The sequence below is a fragment of the Lycium ferocissimum genome, unplaced genomic scaffold (genome assembly GCF_029784015.1).
Source record: "Lycium ferocissimum isolate CSIRO_LF1 unplaced genomic scaffold, AGI_CSIRO_Lferr_CH_V1 ctg4212, whole genome shotgun sequence".
NCBI classification, from domain to species: domain Eukaryota; kingdom Viridiplantae; phylum Streptophyta; class Magnoliopsida; order Solanales; family Solanaceae; genus Lycium; species Lycium ferocissimum.
Genome location: NW_026725605.1, coordinates 505 through 20,993, shown reverse-complemented (window position 1 = coordinate 20,993; position 20,489 = coordinate 505). Strand labels below are relative to the sequence as shown.

General features: G+C 33.5%; 3 protein-coding genes across 3 annotated transcripts; 1 reads left to right on the top strand and 2 right to left on the bottom strand.

Annotated features, from left to right (window-relative positions):
* The first annotated feature begins 2,656 nt into the window (after positions 1 to 2,656).
* Positions 2,657 to 6,290, top strand: LOC132044345 (uncharacterized). The gene is made up of 5 exons (XM_059434834.1): positions 2,657 to 2,839; positions 3,798 to 3,911; positions 4,259 to 4,338; positions 5,260 to 5,384; positions 5,832 to 6,290. Exons 1-5 carry the CDS (start codon positions 2,787 to 2,789, stop codon positions 5,901 to 5,903), a joined length of 444 nt encoding a protein of 147 aa, XP_059290817.1. The 5' UTR covers positions 2,657 to 2,786; the 3' UTR covers positions 5,904 to 6,290.
* Positions 6,291 to 7,443: 1,153 nt separating this feature from the next.
* On the bottom strand, positions 7,444 to 9,562 carry LOC132044346 (uncharacterized protein At2g34160-like). Its single transcript, XM_059434835.1, has 3 exons — positions 9,179 to 9,562; positions 8,291 to 8,357; positions 7,444 to 8,186 (listed from the first exon to the last, which is right to left on the bottom strand). The coding sequence occupies exons 1-3, from the start codon at positions 9,219 to 9,221 to the stop codon at positions 8,045 to 8,047; spliced, it is 252 nt and encodes an 83-aa protein (XP_059290818.1). The 5' UTR covers positions 9,222 to 9,562; the 3' UTR covers positions 7,444 to 8,044.
* A 3,876-nt stretch (positions 9,563 to 13,438) lies between these two features.
* LOC132044348 (probable polygalacturonase At1g80170) lies at positions 13,439 to 20,193 on the bottom strand. The gene is made up of 10 exons (XM_059434843.1): positions 19,954 to 20,193; positions 19,853 to 19,862; positions 19,527 to 19,648; positions 19,242 to 19,409; positions 18,927 to 18,947; positions 18,416 to 18,623; positions 14,652 to 14,733; positions 14,455 to 14,563; positions 14,118 to 14,234; positions 13,439 to 14,042 (listed from the first exon to the last, which is right to left on the bottom strand). The coding sequence occupies exons 1-10, from the start codon at positions 20,191 to 20,193 to the stop codon at positions 13,758 to 13,760; spliced, it is 1,362 nt and encodes a 453-aa protein (XP_059290826.1). The 3' UTR covers positions 13,439 to 13,757.
* Between the last annotated feature and the right edge of the window lie 296 nt (positions 20,194 to 20,489).

Genomic DNA, 20,489 nt, shown 5'->3' with positions numbered 1-20,489 from the left:
TAGTGGAAGACTTGGTTTTGTTCATGCACAATCAGTTGTTTGAAGATTGTGCTGCAAAACAAATTAAGAAAACTAAAGAGAAGAAATCAAGTACTACATATACCAGCGGAGCGGTTTGAAGCCATAAACAGGAACCCTGACGATATCAAAATTATAAGTGTGTAAAAATAAACAAATCAGAAAAAGAAAATTGTCCATTAAAAATAAATACCAGGCTTTTGCCTCCGGTCTAACCATTCTTTGAAGAATATAATTTTCAATCACATCTTAAACTTAAAGGTATAAAATATTCCAATATATGGACCAAAGATCACTAAATCAATTATGTGTTTCAATATTTAAAAGATAGATGCAATACTCAATTTCGGAAAAGGGCAAAAAAACAAAAGAACTAATACTACGGGTCGAAAACTTTGCTGTGTTTTATTACCGCAATTTATGTCCGATAACCCCTAAACAATTTATGGTGAATAACGTGGAACAATGATTTCATACAAATTGGAAAAGAATATTGTTGTCAGAAAAGAATTAGTACAACAATATGAATTAGGAGAAAGAGTTATACCCATAGTCAATTTTGTGGAAATTATCGGCCGGCGTATGCACGTGTATTGTCAACTGTAAAAGAAAATCACACCTAATGCTTTTATAGATGCCTTTTGCTAACCGTAAAGTCCTAAATATTAAGAGTTTTAGTCAAACAAAGAAATAATTAATAAATAAATTTTAATTTTTTTAAATGACTATTTTGTCTAATACAGAGTCTTTTAATGAAGAGTAAAAAGTTCAATCAACATTTCTAAGGCCCTTCGCATTTTTAATATAATACTAGTCTCTATGTTCGTGCTTCGCACGAATATATGTCGCTTCATATGCTACAAAATGCATAAATAAAATCTGAACATTCAACTGCTTCTATATTCTAAATATAATTGATAATTTTATGTTGAAACCTCTAAAGTTGATAATAAGTTTATACCACGTAATAGAATTGTGTAATCATCATAAGCCTTAGCGGGATCTCATTGTTATCAAACTAATACGAATTCCAATGCCGTAATCCCGCATACATGTTTAACAATACTTCCACAAAAGCCAAAATTATTATTAGAATCCCCCAGCATTAGCACCCGAAAAACTACATAAAGTTGAAAAAAACTATAATAATTGAAAAAAATAATACCTTTCAAAAAATTTACCGAATTTTGTCATCTTCTTTTTGAAGTAGTACTAAAGCTAAGTTTACTATGGAGAATGGGAACAATGAGTTTTTATTTTTATTTTTTATAATAGAAGTGATTGACTCTCATATCCAATTAAATTAGGATACCGTTCAAATTGAAAAGAAAAGGAGATACTCAAATGTAAAACGTGAGTTAATTTCCTAGTTAAGTTGATAATCCTTAGATTCTGTAGTCGTAAAAGGATAATGCTTACATTCTGTTAGGTAGTGCAATTAGAAATAAGGTTAGATATTTACGTTCCGTAGGTAGTGGATTCAATACGAAATAGGATTAGAGCTTATTAAGGATATAAAAGTCGTTCAATATTTGAAGGGTATTTTGGTTAACTAAACATTTATATTCAAGCTTTTAAAATAATATAGATAGATAGATTAGAAGGATTAGCGACAAATTATGTCTATAGAGTTGCAATAGAGGCGAAAATTCAATTTTATGGTGCAATTGATATGTTTGAGCTTCATTTTGAGTCGATTTGAGACTTAGAAGTATTTAATTTGAATGTAAGGGAAGAGATCTGACTACCGATGGTTTCGAGTGTCGAAGAAGGTGGTGGTATAGCTGCTAGAACAGTGAACATTATTCAAAGTGTCGGGCACAAGAGGACACATTTAGATCATTTCATATATTCCATCCGTCTCAAATTATCTGTCGCGGTTGTCAAAAATAGTTGTTTTTTCTTTCATTTTACTCTTAGCAGAATTTTATCATTCATGAAGATAACACACAAATAGAATAAATATTTAATGAAGAGAGATTATAACTTTGACACACAGAGGCGGATCCAGGATTTGAAGACGACGGGGGCACCACCAAAGGCAGATGCACGTTAGTCAAAGAAATGTCACGCAACACCACCTTATAATTTTACTAAAACACCCATAGAACCAATGTACTAGCCTATGAATATAAATTAAATGGTACATTTCAATGAAACGCGTTCTGTGGACTAGTGGTTTGGTCACCCTTTTACATGCAATAGATTGCTTGTTTGAAACTTGCCAACAACGCTTTCTTTTTATGCATTTTTTACAATTATCAACTTAAAACGAAAATGCAAAAAAATGTATGCTGCAGCCTAGGTTCAAACTCGAGTTGCGTGGCGAAGAACAAGGGCCTAGGGCACGCTGATCAAATGGACCACTCCAGCAAATATGTTTGAGGGGTCTTTTTAAATATATGATAGATATTTAAGGTATATACATATATATATACAGAGTTTTTTTTCAAAATTACTGGGGGCACGTGCCACCTCTTCTAATACGCTAGGTCCGCCCCTATCGACATATTAGTAAGGGTAAAATAATCAAATATATTTTCTAATTAATATTTCTCGAGGAAAGTGTAAAATAAAAAAAACAACACGTATGAGACGGAGTATAATTATTTTTCGGCAAACTCGACCTTTTTCTAAAAGAAAAAAAAGAAAAAACAGCAAAACTTGTAATTTTGCAAACCTGTTAGCGACAAAAACGACGCCTTTGAGATCCGTTTTCGTTGGACCGTCAGACCAACAAGCGATAGCATCGGAAAAGGGGTAAGAAAATGCTTCTAGCTCTGTTATTCGCCAACTCCCAAGGCAACATCCTCGTTGAACGGTAAAACCCCACACCTCATCTCCCATCTTTTTATCATACACTTTCCATCTGAGCCGCTTAAATTCGGTCACAATTTTGGTCTTTTGAGGAAAATGTTTTTCTCGATAACCTTACAATCCAGCATATTAGTGCCCGTGTATAAATTACAACTACGTATATATAATTTAATTTTCCTAAGACGTCTATGTATCACTCTCTCCGGATAAAAAAAAGTGTCCACTTAAGAAATAATTAACCTTATCTTTTCAGATTTGCCCCTTTTAAGTGTTATGTGATCAAATCTCAATGCCTATTTAATTAGAGGTAGTTTAGTTAATTTACGTATTTTTTTCTTGAAGTGATTAGTTTTTAAGGGGTGTGCAAGTAGCTAAGTGGATTTTTTTTTTTATCCGGAGGGAGTATTACGTACATACTGTCTTTAAATTTGGGATCGGTCCAGTCTCTAGTTTAGTCTTACCTATCTTCAGAATTGTAATGTCTTTATTTGAAATTTAATTATTAGCTACATTATGCTGAATTTAACTGGTATAGATAATAGATCATACTATAACAGAATGAGGAACGAAATGAAAAGGAAAAATGTATTCAATTTTCCTACATTATTTTAGGTTTCCTCCAAGCTATAGAACTTGAAGGTTATCGATTGATTTGATCATGATTCATGAGTAAATGTCCTAGAACTCCTAATTTTATTCTTTTATCTGTTTCATGTGTTGTAATAAAACTTTAGTTGTCTATTTCTTGTGGCTAAGACCAAGTAAATTTGTAAGACATCACATTTTGATACTTTCACAACATAATAATTCATACCGTGGTACTGCATTTTGCTACTAAGGAAAGATGCTAATATTTGTTGTAAGAGAAGTTCTAATTTCCTGTTTAACTAAAAGATGCTTCCAGTCCAATCCCTTTCATACTGATGCTCAAGTATCACCTTATATTCATGGTTTGCATGCAGATTTAATGGCGTACCTGCAGAGGAGCGGCTGCATTGGCGTTCTTTCTTAGTTAAGCTGGGTTCTGAGAATCTTAAAGGGGTCAAGAATGAAGAACTCCTTGTTGCTTGTCACAAGTATATAGATTTCTCTCTCTTATTCTCTGTTTACTTGATTTCCCATCCGTCCCCATTTTTAAACATATATATATATATATATATATATATATATATATATATATCTGGAAACAATTGGGTGGTGGAAGAGGCATAGGGGGAGAAAGAGCTTTTTGTTTGAGAAGCAGGATGTGACTCACGAGTTCCCTCGAAGATTCTATTTTCTAGACTCAAATTCATATCAGTTACTTGCTTCTGCATATGTTATCAGGCTGAACTTTATTGGAAGTTTCTTTTGTCATAAGATACTTTGCTAATCATGACATACTAGTACTGTTTTCTAAAGGCTCACATATTCTTTTGTGCAGGTCTGTATACATTGTATATACAGTGCTTGGAGATGTAAGCATTTATCTTGTCGGGAAGGATGAATATGATGAACTTTCTTGTAAGTGATACCTGGTTCAGTGGTCCTACTTCCTAGGCCTCATCAGAAATTTTTACATAAAAAGTATAACTAAAAGTTGTGTTATCTCCGTCACGTGTGGATAGCTGCTTAACTTCAATATGTTATTTGTGCTCCATCCATGTAGTTCAGCGTGTGTTGACACAAATTTTGGGTGGTTAAAAGTTGAAATAAGACGAGACGAGTTTATGACCTGTAGTAAGAGTTGTTAATGCCTTGGAAATACAATTAGCTCAATGTTCCAGACCATGATAGCTTAGTGATGTGGGATGTTTATACATACTGCTCATTTGATTGTCGTTCTTTTTTGCTGTATATTAACTATTAAGAAATTCTGGAGGTCTCTGTACCACTATATGACCCTTTCAAATATTAGTGTTACTCTTTGAGATACGTTAGAAGATCATTTGTACCTTAAAATAAGAAGTGCCACGTCGGTCGAGGTTTCTTAAAGTAATTAAATTATGTGATGTATATTATGTAAGAGAAGCTTACCGCTACATGCCATATCTTAGGTCAGACTGCAAAATATGTTACTCTCTCCATTTCATGAATGAAGAAATCTACTTTATGAAGGTATCTGAAGAACGTCTCTATCTGAGCTTTAAATCTCTACTCGACATTTCTTAGAAGTGTATATTTCGTTCATGACATAAAACTTTGTGAAGCCTATGGCTAGTATTACATTAGGTTAGATAGAAAATCATACACTAATTCCACTTGGCCGACTAAATAAATCAACTGGTCAGTCAACATTTGTTGTGCTAATAGTCCTCATTGTGTCTTTGTTGAGCAGCATGGCCTCCTGTCCTGATTGGGAGTTACGCTCCACATCTGTAGGTCTTTGTGATGCTTTTGTTGCCACCATTCTTCTTCATCTGATCTTTTGGGCTTCGTTTGCAGTGTCTGAAGCAATCTTTGTTATAACATCAGCTCTCAAGGATGTGTGTGGGAAACCTCCAACAGAGAGACTTTTCCTGGACAAGTATGGAAAGATTTGCTTGTGCCTCGATGAGATTGTGTGGACGGTAAGGGGAATTTTTATTTATGTTTGAACAATAAAAAATTTCTGTTAGGTGGAGCTCTCATTTCCTCGAGTTACTGTGGCATGAAGCTTGTAGTGTAGGAGGACCATAGAGTGCTAAGAAAACCTTTTTATTTATCAAATACTACCATTATTATGGAAAATCAGAGATTTTTTTGAGTTGGTAGATGACATGCACAATTAAGATTGGTAAACATATTTGTATCACCGTTTGCCTAGTGCTAAATTTACTTGAAATAATTTTTACTTAAATAGATTTTTAGATTGATGATCCTTTTTAATCCCAGATGACAAAGCAGTGGCTAGATATTGTTTTGAGTGTAAAACTCTCTAGGCACTTCTACAGTTCTACTTGATCATCTATGTAAGTTTTGCAATCTTCCATTTGGTGCAGTCTTTCTGATGATATGCTTCTTTGTTTATTATGAAGGGTTTGCTGGAGAACATCGACAAAGATCGAATCAAGAGACTTGTTAGGCTGAAACCACCAACCGATTTCTGAGAGATATTTGTAGTCTCTATGTTTAGGCAAAGCTGTTGAGGCTGTAGCAGCGCGATGTATGCCAAGTCTACGGAGTTGTCAGCATCTTTCGGATTTTACTGCATTGTTGTTGGTTAACAAATATATTGTATAGTTGTAACTTGTAATACTCATTTTAGTACTACTCTCTTTTTCTACTTGCCTAGATGAGAAAGGTGATCTGCTACACCATCTAGTTAAGGTGGGCCGTTTATACAATCTACAAGTGAAGATGTTAAATTTTTTTTCCTTCTGAATTATCCCTTCAGATTGTTCTAAGTGAAATTGTTGTTGTCCCTTAAAATTTGGTTCTTTTGGGGATAATAGTGCCCTTTCAATTGATGAATTGAATTCGGTTTGTGTTGGACCTCTGATTTTGGTACAAGGCATAGCAAAAAACTGTAATGCGAGCAAATAACAGCTCCATTTTTTAATCTTTCGGGTCAATATTGTCAAATGTGAAAATTGTCGTGGCTTGTTCTGTTTCTCTCTTTGGAAACTTATTTTGTTGGGTGAGGAGTAGGGTAAGGGTGACAATTCTTTTCTTTGATTGAATCCCCAACTATAGGGACCAAAGCCTAGGCTTAATAAACATTGTTGCATAAATTGTCTTTCTTCAAAGTTGCGCAGCCATATTATCTGCGTCAATGTTTTGCATTCTATTGAAGTTATAAACTAAGTGGATCACAGCAGGGGTCATAGAGCTACTTTCTTTTCTCACACAGTTATATTACATTGACCACAATGTAGCAACTGCAGAATTTTATTCAACACAAGGTTGGAATCTCTTATCTTTTTAGGAATGTAAATGATTGGGAAATAGAACGAGTATGCCTTTAGCTTCAGCTGCTAAGCAACATAGAGTTGGACCCCAACAAAACAGATTCTATCAGTTGGAGTCTCTTTACTGTCAGAAGCTGTTACAGGAAGCTGGTATCAAGTATCAATAGGGATTTTTGCCCTTGGCAAAAAATTTGGCTGACCAAGTCTCTAGCTTCTCTTGGATTGTGGCCAGATGGGCTTGTCTCACTCATTCCAACCTCCAAAAGAGGAAAATTCAGCTTTGCAGTAGGTGCCCCATATGTGAAGAGCAGTATGAAGATGTAGGCCACCTCTTTTTGCACTGCAGAGCTACTACCCAGCTGTGGAGCATGTTTCTGTCAATTGTACGCATGTCCTGGTCCATGCCAAAATCCACGAGGGAGCTACTGCAGTGTTGGAACAAAGAAGGAATGTACAAGAAATCACAAAAGATTTGGAATACCATCCCTCAAGCTATATGGTGGATGGTTTGGCTTGAAAGAAATGACAGAATTTTTGAAGGCCATAGGAAAAATTTACATAGTCTTAAACAAAGATGTCTTATTTTGCTAGCTTTTTGGTGCAACCTGGTTATTGCACAGGATGTGGATGCAATTTCAGATATAATTCGGGATCTGCACGATCTGTAGTTAGGTTTTAGCGCACTGGCTTAGTGCAAGCTTTTTGTATACAGCGGTTATAGAGCATGTAAGACTCAACAGGAAAATTTGAACTGGTGCCACAACGACTCAAAAATATACAATGTAAAATTCAGTTTAGACAAAAAAAGAAAGAAAAGGCAAATGTCTCTTGTAAGTAAAAGAAAGGAGGGATGTGGGAAGAACTTTGGACAAAGAAAGCCTGTAAAAAACATAAGGATGAATATATAGGTGGAAAAACAGCTGCATGGTTGTAAATTTGCCTCTAAACTACTAGAAAACTAGAACTGATAAAATCCAAGAAAATTAACGACGAATTTTGTATTCAACTCTGTTCCTGAATATTGTTCCCATCATTTTGCCCAGCAAGCATCAACTCATCAAAGTTCACTGTCTTACCCAGAACGATTTCCATCTGAAAATAAGCATCCACATTGTTAACAGCATACTTCAACAAGAGGTAGAAACAAGTTGCAATACCGATAGCCAAGAACATCGTTATTGTATGAATTGCAGAACATGGAAGATTATACATTAGATGGAATAGCATTAACTAATGTTCGAAGATGGATTATATATAACGACTGAATGCCATGCTAGTCTTTGTTCTACTGACGGAAAGATAACAAACATGCTAAATTTTGATATGGGATGAGTCACACTTTATTCCAAAAGCCAAACATAACTGAACTTCAACAATGCACAACCAAAATAAAAGATCCCCACACGCGCGCAAACATATACCTTGGCTTTTGAACAGGTCTTCCCCTCATGTCTTCCTTTACGCCAACTGTAGTTGCGATTTCTGCATTTATGTTTCAAAGAACAGATATCAATATGAATGTCGATATCATAAACTTAGAACAACATAGAGCAACACTGAAGTAAATTTGCATCTAATGTGAAGACTCACGTTTTTCAATGGCCAGTCCATTATTCTTTAGAATTTCAGCAATTGATACAACTGTTGATATTGCTGCAAATCCACATCAGAACCAGAGTGTCAGCACCGTGTTAAGTGCTTTATGCACTGGGCCATCATGAGTAGTTTTTACAACAATTAGGCTTTAGGTTAAAAAAACTATAAGCATAGAGCAAAATTAGGACAAAAGACACGGAGAGAAATTACACTGAGCTCAGGGATTATAATAAGCAGAATTTCTTTAATCATCGAGCAAGCAACAAGGATACACTTTAACGTTGAAAACCAATGCTAACAATAATTTAAGCGATGTAATAATTCTGAAAGTCAAAATCGGGAGCTATGAAGCAGCTCTGCGAGAAGATTCTTTGCTATAAAACCTTAAAGAAGACCGGCAGTATCTTGAAATAGCTTTGCTTGGGAAAGAGGAAGCACAATCAAACACTGCCGCCTTCCCAATTTAAGAGGGTTGATTTGTCCGATTGGTCACTCAATTAATAGTTACTTAATATCTAGAAAGTCACCACTCTTCTTGATTCCAAACTTTTTTTAACAAAGAAAGTGACTTTGTGAGATAATAAGTGATCATTTGAGAAATCAACTCCAATTTAAGACAAGCTTTCTACTTTGATACGTCCCAAAATATTCGACACAGTTAACTAATAATTATAATAGTTTTCAACGAATTGAAATTTCAAATTTTGATATGCTCTGTCAAACTAAATATTTTGAAAAATCTTCTTGTACCACCACCAATATAGAGAATCCCAATCAAACAAATCATATAATAAGGAGACTAACTAAGTTCAAACTATAGGAACATGTAAAATCAGGATATGAGTAATAAAAGAAAGAGAAGAGTTGAGATGAAATACCCATTCCCAAAGCTGAAAGCTCCACTTCATTATACTGCTGCATATACCTCTACAACCATGTATTCAAACATCCAAAATCCAATAATAGAGAAAGAACAAAATTAACCCATTAAAACCATATACAGACTAATGGGATTACCTTGAGATTAACGTAGAAGAAAAAGAGGTTTCTTTGTATTAGAAACTTGAATGCGATTACTCTTCTTCTGAGAATCAACCAGGTTTAAATTGCTTACTGCTTCTGTTACTTCTTCCATATTCTTCAACCCTTTTACCAACAATACCTTTGCAACTATATATGAATGAGTAATCGTGAAACGAAACGGCGGGGTAATTAGCTGTAACTTTTTTGTTTTTAACAGCTAGGGCTTTGTTTCTACTAACGTGGGGAATAAAATTTGAGAAGTAAATTATCAAAATGGTCCTTTAGTGGATTTTAATTACTTTTGTCCATCATGTACACTATGTAACAGGAATAGTTCTTAATGTTTAAGAAAATTTAACGTTCTGGTCCTAAAGATGTAAATAGCTTTTTAAGGCCACAACTCCTAAATTTAAATTTGGGAGAATGGTAAAATTTATCCTCTAATTATATGGAATGGTCTAAAATCTAAATTTATCCTTCATTAATATTTGAGGTCAACTCTATCCTTATGTTACATAAGTAAACTAGATTTGCTATTATTGATTAAAGAAAAAACCTTAATCTCTAATGACAGTGTTTAGTCTCTTATAATTCTCGATGGCATTTAAAAAAAAGGTCAAATTTTTCTTTTGACAAACTAAAACGCTTCAACGTTTAAAAACAACGTTACTATCTTGACAGTTCGCCACCAACTTTTTCAACAACTTATATCTTTAAAGCGAAAACAATAATAGTAAGGCAAAGCGCTTAAGTTCTGAATCTTAACTTATGACTTTTGGGTCGATAAATCTTATCGTAAATCATCCAATAGACTCTTAGGATCTCCAATGACCGTATTTTCAATGCAAATTGACCATCCACAAGGTTCAAATTAATCTAATGAAACTCAATAATGATCAATTTCACCACTAAATTGATTTCTCATCTTTGTCAAAACTTCATCAACACAACTTCATTACTCCTTCTTATGAAATCACCAATGGTGATGCCAAAATTCCCACATTAACCTCCTAATGCTAAAAACCATATAATTCGGCTCTACAAAATCATTTGCGGTTAAACAATCAAGAGTGAGATTATTTCGTAGCTACTCGATGGAAATAAGATGATGATTGGGAAAAGTGGTAAAAAACAAATGGATGAGAAAGAAATGTGAGTGCATGTTTTCTTATGAACTTTTTGAATATTCTTCTCATGTACTTAAAATTAAAGTTAATTTTTTGGAAGAATAAATATCATAGATATTTAGAAGAGCTTTAGAAAGTTATAATGTAATATCTTTGATATATATTATTAGGAAATGTCTAGAAATTCTAAGACACTTAGATATTTATAAATTTGAGACAGAATTATAGTATCCTTTGTATCTCAAAATAATATCAAGATATTCTAGAGTGTGGTAGGAGATAAAGATGACTAGATTTTTTAATGGATGTATCTAGAAGATTTAGAACCATCCCTACACAAGATATAAATAAGGTGCCCTTAGTCATTTGTAACTAACCCTGCAATTGAAGCTAATACTACCAATACAAGCCAATTCAAGTAAACTTTTCCTTTCCATACCTTCCTCTTCTTTAGAATCTTCCGATTTCGGTTAATCTAACTTGGTGTAGCATAAGGTCTCCTCGATTTACTTTTCTTGCTATATTTCTACATACGGTATGAGTTATAGCCGTAGTTGGCTTCGGATTTTTATTCGAAGATCGGGTTATAGAGATTCAATTGGTTTTTAAACGGATTTAGCGGCGTGTTAATGGGCCGATGGAGTTGTTGAATTGAAGTCCAATTACATAAGGTATGGAAGATATGTACGAGTCATTACCGCTTGTGGGAGAGGATTTTTGTGGGATGTTGTTAATGGTAGTTACGCAAGTCCTCCTATTGGGATTTTAATAGGAAAATAGGCACGTACAATACAAAAGTGAAACAAATTAATGCGGGCGAGTTCATCCTCAAGAGGGTCCATCTCTCACAACTTGTTTGATCATATTATAAGGTGCAAATCGGCTGTGACATTTGGAGGACCCTTGATCATTTGTTGATAAGAAGGACGAAGCGCGGCTACGGATCTTGGAAAATGAATCGGCTAACACCATTCAAGGTAATCTTTCTATTGCCGAATATTTTTTGAAGATTAAGAACTTATGTTCAGAGATCTCATTATTAAATCCCTGACGAGGTTATCTCTAAAGCACGAATGAGAAGAATTATCATTCGTGATTTAAGAAAAGAATATATTCATTTTTACATATCAATTCGGATGGGCTCAACAACCATCCTTGGAGGAGTTTGAAATTTGTTGTCGTCACGGAGCTACTGCCAAATGGACGGCAGCGCGTTCATCAAGGGCAGAGGAAATGCTCTTGGTTGCTAACAAAAGGAATTTTAAAGAAATACGGCGAAGTTGCTCAGAGATGACACATTCTCGGTTCCAAAATGGTCAAGCTTGACGCCGAGACGAGAAGGAAGAGTATTCTAATAACGATGAAGAAGACTATTAAGAAATGTTATCGATGTGGTGAAGTAGGACACGTAAAAGATTTTGCTTAGCCAAGGAAAAGTGCGATGGCTCAAACCCAGAGAGCCCCGAAGAAGAAGATTAGTGAAGGTCTTTGTAGCCGAGACCCGTAGTAGATGGTTTCTTAATTTCGAAGAGGTTGGATCGTGGATTCGGGATGGGCACCTCTCCCAAGATGAATCTAAATTTTTTCAATTTCCCAAAACAAAGGTTGTGATGTCTTGTAAAGCAGAAATACTGTCCATCACGGGGAGAAGGGAAGACACGTGTAAATGCAAAAAACAAAAAATTCAAATGGTGACCTGGTGACGGTAGCACCAGGAAATCAATAAAAACCCAACCCGGTAATAAAGATGGGATAACAGGGATGTCGAAGTAGAACACAGGTAGTGTTGTACGAAACTATATATGGCAATAGTGACCATTCCGAAGAAAGCATTAAGGGAATTGTAGTGGAAGTTGAAGTCTCTGGTCAATCATCTCCAATATCAATGTCAATCACTAGCTCAGATCAAATCTGAAGCAAAGCGGATGGAGAAGCGACGGTCAAATAAACGATGAGGTTAGCCGAAGGCTCAATTTCATACGGAGATACAAGCGGTATGATTTTTGGAGGCTCTGAAGCTGCCAAACAATTTATTGAGGAGTTGCAAAGGGAATCTAGCGGTGGATCCTGTGTTGGTATTGAGGCTTCGAAGGAAATTCATGGTCAGATCGTCACTGACTCAGGTGTTAAGGGTAAGAGAAAGGGAGTCCGGAAACTCAAGAATGTAAAATTCGGCACGAAGATGATTCACGTGGTTTAAAGGCCAAAAGAATAGTGGCAAGTCCGCACGCTACGGAGATAAAAATTTTATCAAGACGTATTCATGTTTCTTTGGAGCCCAATTATCGGCAGAAAACCATCATCATTCGAAGAAGAAGAAGTGTCGGGGAAAACATTCTTTGAAATCACCAAGGCACGTCAAAAGCTTCGTACGAGTTCTTCACGACAAGTTACAGATAGCTTCAAAAATTCTTTAAGGGAGAGTGTGAAAAATTAAAGTTATTTTTTGGAAGAATAAATATCATAGATATTTAGAAGAGTTTTTAGAAAGTTATAATGTAATATCTTTGATATATATTGTATTAGGAAATGTCTAGAAATTCTAGACACTTAGATATTTATAGTTGAGGATATTATCTAGCATCCTTTGTATCTAGAATAATATCAAGATATTAGATAAAATGGCAGATAAAGATGTAGATTTTTTAATGGATGTATTCATAGAAGTATTTCTAGAACCATCCCTACACAAGATAAATAGATGGCGTAGTCATTTGTAACTAACCCCAATCGTAAGCTAATACTACCAATACTATTCAAGTAAACTTTTCCTTTCCATAGCTATCTCTTCATTGAACCTTGATTTCGCTTAACGATCTTAGGCGTGATGTCTCCTCGATTTACTTTTTCTTCTGCTATATTTCTCTACAACGTCCTCATGGTGTGAAGTGCTTGGTGGACTAACAATATCTATGAATGGTGTTTTTGAAGTGGATAGAGTCAATTGTTGTAATGATGATCAATTTATAGGGATGAAGAATAGTGACAAATAAAGATAATAGTTAAATTTCCAAAGATAAATTTGCACCATTCGCATAATTCAAATTTCAGTGCAAAATTTAAGGGTGCTATAGGTTTTTGGCCACAACTGCAACATCCTTTCAAGGACAGATTATTCATAAATCATAACCATCTCATCTCATCAAGTATTACAAATATTTACATGCGCGCTTAATATAATATGCAAGGACCTATTTAATTACACGCTTTGCCTAGGATAACAAATATATATAATACTAACATACATTTGAATTTAGCAGCAGCTAGCTCTCATATGATGGGCATGGTCTAAGCTAAGCCTCTTAATTTATGCCGTGAGCAAACTGGATAAATGTTCTGTGGGCTGTTGCCTAATGCTTTCACCAGAGGAAAAGCAAGAAGGGGGATTGTTTAGTCCTGAGGTTGAACCATATGCTTTCCAGCAAAACGATGTCGTGCGAAATAACCTCAAAAATGAATCAATTTGAACATCTTTCAAATATAGCCTTCTACATGGGGAGCTATCACTGCAGGCAAATGTTATTGCATTTTTTGTTGCTGAAGTTCCTCTAATACCCACAAAGGATACGCTTTGAATACTAATAGCTAAAGTCTGCATATCAAATATTCCCATAAATATTAGATGCACAGAAACGTAATTGCAACATATATATGTACTATAGCATACCTGGTTTGGGCAGGGCGTTGGAGAATCACAATAATATTGATCTATTATTATTGGATTTGACACATTTTTCATCCACACGTTCTCAAATATAATCTTTCTCACAAACCCTCTACCTCCCTGAAATATAATTAAAGCGTTATATGTGAGGAATTCCAACCGAGGTTGCATTAGCAAATTAAAGTTCTCAAAGATGAAAACTAGTGTGGAATTAACTATGGCGGAATTAACATTACTATCTTTATTTCAAAAATGGTGACACTATTTTCTTATTAGTCAAAAAAGATTGTTACCTTTCTAAATTTGCAAAATAATTTAACTAGTTAGTAGGATTACCTACCTGCCAAGTCTTTATCCTGACACCATTTGCTGTGTTGGAAAGATATGCTCCATCAACAAGGACATTTTGCACCTGAGACCATGAATTTGACTTTCCCAGGCTTCCAATGCTAAAGTTATGGTGCATACATCAGCCAACAAATTAAGAACTTTTTCAACACATGTATGATCTCAAAGAAGGTAAATTAAACGTTGTACCTTATACCATGGCCTGGGCCACAAGCGATGTTTTTTACAAGGATCCTCGAAGAATTGCCAACTATAGATATGCAGTCATCTCCTGGATTCGAAAAGGAAAATATAAGAATAAAAGGTTTTCTATTATGATAACAGATCAACTGAGACTATAGACAAGAAAAACTGAGACAATATTGCTCGGACCATATAAGATCAATATGCATGAAAAGGAGGCTAATCAATTTGATAAAGTAAATAGTAAATTGTCCGCGCTTCGCGCAACTATAAAAAACATTCTTAATATATATATGACTTAATAGATAATATTTCATTGAAATTAGAGGTTATATTTGAATTGGCTGAAATTTTCATTATTGATTTTTTTAAAAAAGAAAAAGTTCATGAAAATTTTCTTCTTTAGAACATGTGTGTGTTTTATTCTATTAAAAGAAAATATGAAATGGAAACTAAAGAAACTAAAAACGTAAAGAAAAGAAAACAACCAATTCAGTGTTGGTTATATTCACTTACGTGCAGAGGCGAATCTAGAATTTGAAGGTATGCGCGCCACAATTTTCTTCAACGTACATCTTGTTTTGGAACGCGTATTTTAGATTGTCCATCTCTTTTTATTTAGGTCAAACTAATAGGATTTTTTTTATTTGCAAATATGAAATTACATCTCAAAATCAAGAAACGAACATAATTAGTATTTTAAACAAGGAATCACACCCATTAACACCCATTAATTAACAACAGAAGTAAAATCAACATTTTCATCAAGGGACTTGTATCTGTTATGTATATTAAAAAATCAATTTGCATAAGTAAAATAACATCTTTAATAAGGGAATTACACCAATCAAAATAAGAAAAATAATAGAAAAACTCTTCAATAAGTAAATACACCCCATAAGTAAATGTAGAATTAGATAAACTACAAGTTCTCAAAAATAAATTATAAATTTCATGTTTTTGCTAAGCAGTGCTTACGAAATTTCCATCACAATTTAAGAAGTAAATTGATTTAAATTAAATTTAACAATTATAGAATAGCATAAATTTTTATAATACACTCCTACCGTCCATTTTTATTTGTCCATTATACTAAAAATATATGTCCACTTTTACTTGTAAGTTATATAGTTTGAAAAAACAAGACATAATTTACCATTTTATACATATTTTACCCTTATTATTAAGTACTCCAATTCATTTCCCATTTTATTTATTGCTTATTAAGAGTGACCCAAGTCAAATATAGACAAGTAAACATGGATGGAGGGAGTAATAAACAAAAGAAATTATAAAAAAAAAAAAAATTGAATTTTGATCTCAATCCAAAATTCCCATTGAGACCCAAATTTTTTGATTTAAATACTTACTGATTTGAGATTAAGAGATATGCTTAATTTAAAGGATTTTGAAGTTTCTATTTGTATGTTCTCGCTAGAGATCACGTATAAAATAATAGAAAGAGAAAGGCGATATAAATAATAAAAAGATAAATAAAATCGGGGAGAGCCGAAAATGAATTCTTACAAAATAAGAAAAAGCACAAAGAAAAAAATGGCATTCAAAAAATGTTCAAGATAGATTCAAACTTCAATCATTAAACCAGTGCAGACCTTTGTCTAATTTACGACCTAAAGCGACAGATCAAATATTTAACCTAATTTACAAATTACAACCTAAGTATATAAAAAATTTATTAATTTAAGGGCGCCATGCCACCCCCACCCCAAATGGTGGATCCACCCCTGCTTACGTGTCTTCAATTTCACTATTTTCTTTGGCCAAGTAAACATATTCACGTACAGCTAACTTTACAATTGTTTGATTGAACTTCAAAAAAACCTTTAAAAAAAATTACGTATTTTTAAGGTAGGGGTAAGTTCCGCGTACACACTACTCTCTCCAGACCCCTCCACTTGTGAGATTATATTGGGTTGTTATTGTTGTTTTATTCAAGCCTAATACTTTTAATGTTCATAAAGATAACAAATGCAGACCTGTAATGTTAATTTGAGAAGATAATAATTGTAAGGTCAATGTGCTAATAGTCTCATTACTATTAAGAATTACAAGTAGCATGTGGTCCAATAATTCAGCAAGTACCTCATCAAAAATTATTTAGAGGTAAATGCTTTACTAAATCTGGACTAAAGCATGAATTTTTAATATGTCAAGGAGAAAGTAAAAAAGTTTAAACTGAGAAAGCTAAAAGATCAAATATTAGCACGTGGTTATCTTGACATGATGATCTTAGTTCAAGGTCCAAAAAAATAGGTTAAACACCGTGAATAAAGTTGCTATTAAAGACCTGGCCATGATTATTTTGAAGCTTAAATGAAATTATTTGACCTTAACTTTCCAGAAGGCAAAAGGATTAATTACTCTTTTATGTTACCAAAATTCTTTGTTCCTTATTTCATTTATGATAGAATTTATGGAGCTATAACGAAAATCCCAAGTTGGATTTGGTAATGGAGAGATTGTCTTAAAATGAGTGGAAAAAAATAAAAAATACATTAGAAAAAAAGATGAAATAGTTGTTGATCTAAGAAAGGTGTCATAACCTGCTCCAAAGGCCAAAATTAAGAAGAAGAAAAAATAGATGTTGATCTACAGAGGTTCCAGTTCACTTACTTCAAAGATATGAATAACTAATGATACACAATTCTGACTATTATGCGATCGTAAAAGTTATTTCATCCTACAAGTATAAAAATTGTACATTTACCGAAAAGTTGAAGGAGAACTACTCTAAATTTTAATTGTTTATAAGTTAACTTAAAGAATTTAGTTCAACAAAGAAAATGACATACTAAAATGTAAGCATGCATAAAAAGTAAAATTTGTATAAGCCGTAGATGACTAAAACAGAAGAACATGTAGAGAAAAGGAACAATAAAAAAACAATAAAAACGAAGGAAAAGAATAAAGGATGCACATTCCTGCATCCTGCTTATCTTCATGCTGCAACTTGCTTTTCATTATAACTTTAGCATCTCTCTTAGCACAAGCTTCTTAACATTTCTAATTAAATTTTTTGGAAGCTCTTGACACGTGCTTGGCAAACTCTTGCTTTGTTATTTTCTGATTTCTTGCTTCAACCCATGAGTCTTTTGTACTAAAAAGACAAGAGTTATAGAATGTGAACCGTTTGAAAACTGAAAGGTTTTGGAAACTAACGTTTTCCATATTTAACTTTCTGAGTAATTGCCTCCCCAATTAATTGAGTAATTAAATTTATGAGGCTTTTGTTAATCTACTTAGTTATTAGATCATGTAGAGAAATGTGAAAAATTACCAAAAAAAAAAGGAGAAAAAAGATAAATAATCGCTGGGCGCATGGTAGCGCCACATCACCTTATCTACGCTAAATATTATATATATATATATATATATATATATATATATATATATATATAGAGAGAGAGAGAGAGAGAGAGAGAGAGAGAGAGAGAGAGAGAGATTTTTAAGAGTAACAACTTGTTTTGACTAATTAATTTAAATAATAATTTGTCAATATTAGAGCATTAATTTGTAACTTGTCAAGGTTTTAAGAGTGTTTCATTGCTAATAGGAAAAAAATAATGCTTTTTAATTTCATCTTCTAAAAGCATCTATTAATTTCTAAAAGCTTGATCAAACACCTTCAACCTCTTAAATGAAAGACTTTTTTAAATAAAGGAAATAGAATGTCAGTCAAATAGGCTATTAATGTGCCATCTGTGTCTCAAACACAAACTTGTTCCTAAGACTCAATAAACAAAACAAACCTGTGCGAATACTGCAATCCCTGATACCAACAAGTGTGGATGAGCTTATGTGGATTCCATCAGTGTTAGGGCTCTTAGCTGGTGCTTGCACTATGATACGTGATACTTCAACACGTATGCAGTTTGAAATTGATATATGCATTTGTTGACTATTAAGCATCCTTAAGTCCCTCACTTTCAGATTGCTGCATCTGTCGAAACTCGTAGCCTGTACTGTCATTAAATTAACGAATCATGACCGTAATAATTAAGTTAAAGTCTGCTATATATGTAATTAAACAAAATGAATTTATCTTATATATATTGACAGTTGTAGAATCTTTTTTACTATTGGTGAATATAACTTGTTATAAGTATGTTATCTCTCTTATTTTCCGACTACTAGTTTTACTTATTATAGTCATTATGATTATTTTTTAGGCGACCTAATAATATAAAATTTCTTTTAATACCGTCAATCTATAGAAATTAAAATTTTAAAAAAGATGAGATTGGGGAAAATAGCACCTACTGTTGGAGCATGTCGACAAGGCTGCAAAAAGAGAAGATTGTAACAAGTCAGACTTTCTTGGTTGTGAAAGAATTCCATAAAGCACAAAGGGGAAAAAAAATTACAAATAGCCATTTTTTAACTCTATAATTAAAAATAACCATCTGTCTGTCCTGGAGTTTTAAAATTCGTAAGAAACACTCCAAAATAATAATTTAAAATTTCACTTGTGGAATTTGAAACTCTAGGATAGTATAATTATTTTTCAAAAATAGAGCTCAAAAGTGAACAATGAACATATTTCTATGTACTACTATGACAATTAATGATAATTACATTGGTTGTATTAATCTTGCATGACCTAGCCCACCATTTATGGCCCATCCTGTTTATTGTTCCTCCTCCTTGTACAGTCAGGTCGCACTTATGGAAATAAAGCCATTTATGTGGATCCAATCCATCCCACACTTCTGGATCTTTCGGCGCTACAATTGAACCTGCAATCTTATATATATGTATGTATTGGTAAAAAAAAAAAAAAACAACTGATCATCTTTATTTTAAAAAAAAACATAGTACTATTGTTGGACAAGTTAAAATTGTTAAGAGTTTAGCACTTACTACAAGAGAAACCTTTGACCGGCAAGGCCCAACAAAATCAATTGGTCGAACTAAGAATGTATATCCGTGTGGGAGGATGATTTTTGGTCGTAATGGTGAAGAACAGGCGATTTTCCAAATATGTAAGTTGAAAATCGAAAAATACATAAGAATTCCTCAACTCACAAGTGAAGCACACTACATTAATTGTGTGTATACGAGGATGGTAAGCATAATGTACATCGATGCTGTAACTTAACCTTTTATATCCGGGTCATGTACCAAATATTTTAAGTTATTTATTAATGATAAGAATATTAAATAGAGTTATCTCATAATTATCTTTTTTTTAAATGACTTTATAGTATATAAAATTATAGTATCTACTTTAGAACGATGGCATAGAAACATGGAAAACATTGGTGGTTTGACCCTAAAAAGGACTTACCTTAGTGTTATCGGTGATGCCATCTCCTTTGGCTCCAAATTCATTCACGTAAATAAGGGTTATTGATTTGCCTGTTGTGTTCTTCAATATAGGAAACTGAATCAGGGGATCAAAACTGTTCACATTTGCGAAAAGCAGGAAGGAAATAGTAGTATATACTAATAGTGATGCCAAAATAGAAACAGAATAAGAAGAAAAAGTGAAGCAAAAGAAGGACAAATAAGATCTGAGCTCCCCCATGTAATTCTGTTAATTAATCTGACAGAAATGACGAGTGACTTTATAATTACTTACTCGACAATATTCAACATCATTTCATGTCAGTAATTTTGGAAGAAAGCAGATAATTTAAGTCCTGCTAGTTGTTTTCTCCCGTGTATGGTGAAAGGGAAGGTTCCAAGAAAGTAATTAAAAGGGACTTGGAAATTTCCTAAATTGGCAATATTATGCATTAGACTTAAACAAATCATGAAATCAATCAATCCTATCACTGTTAGCTATTTTTACATGCGTCCACATAGACAAACTATAGAGGT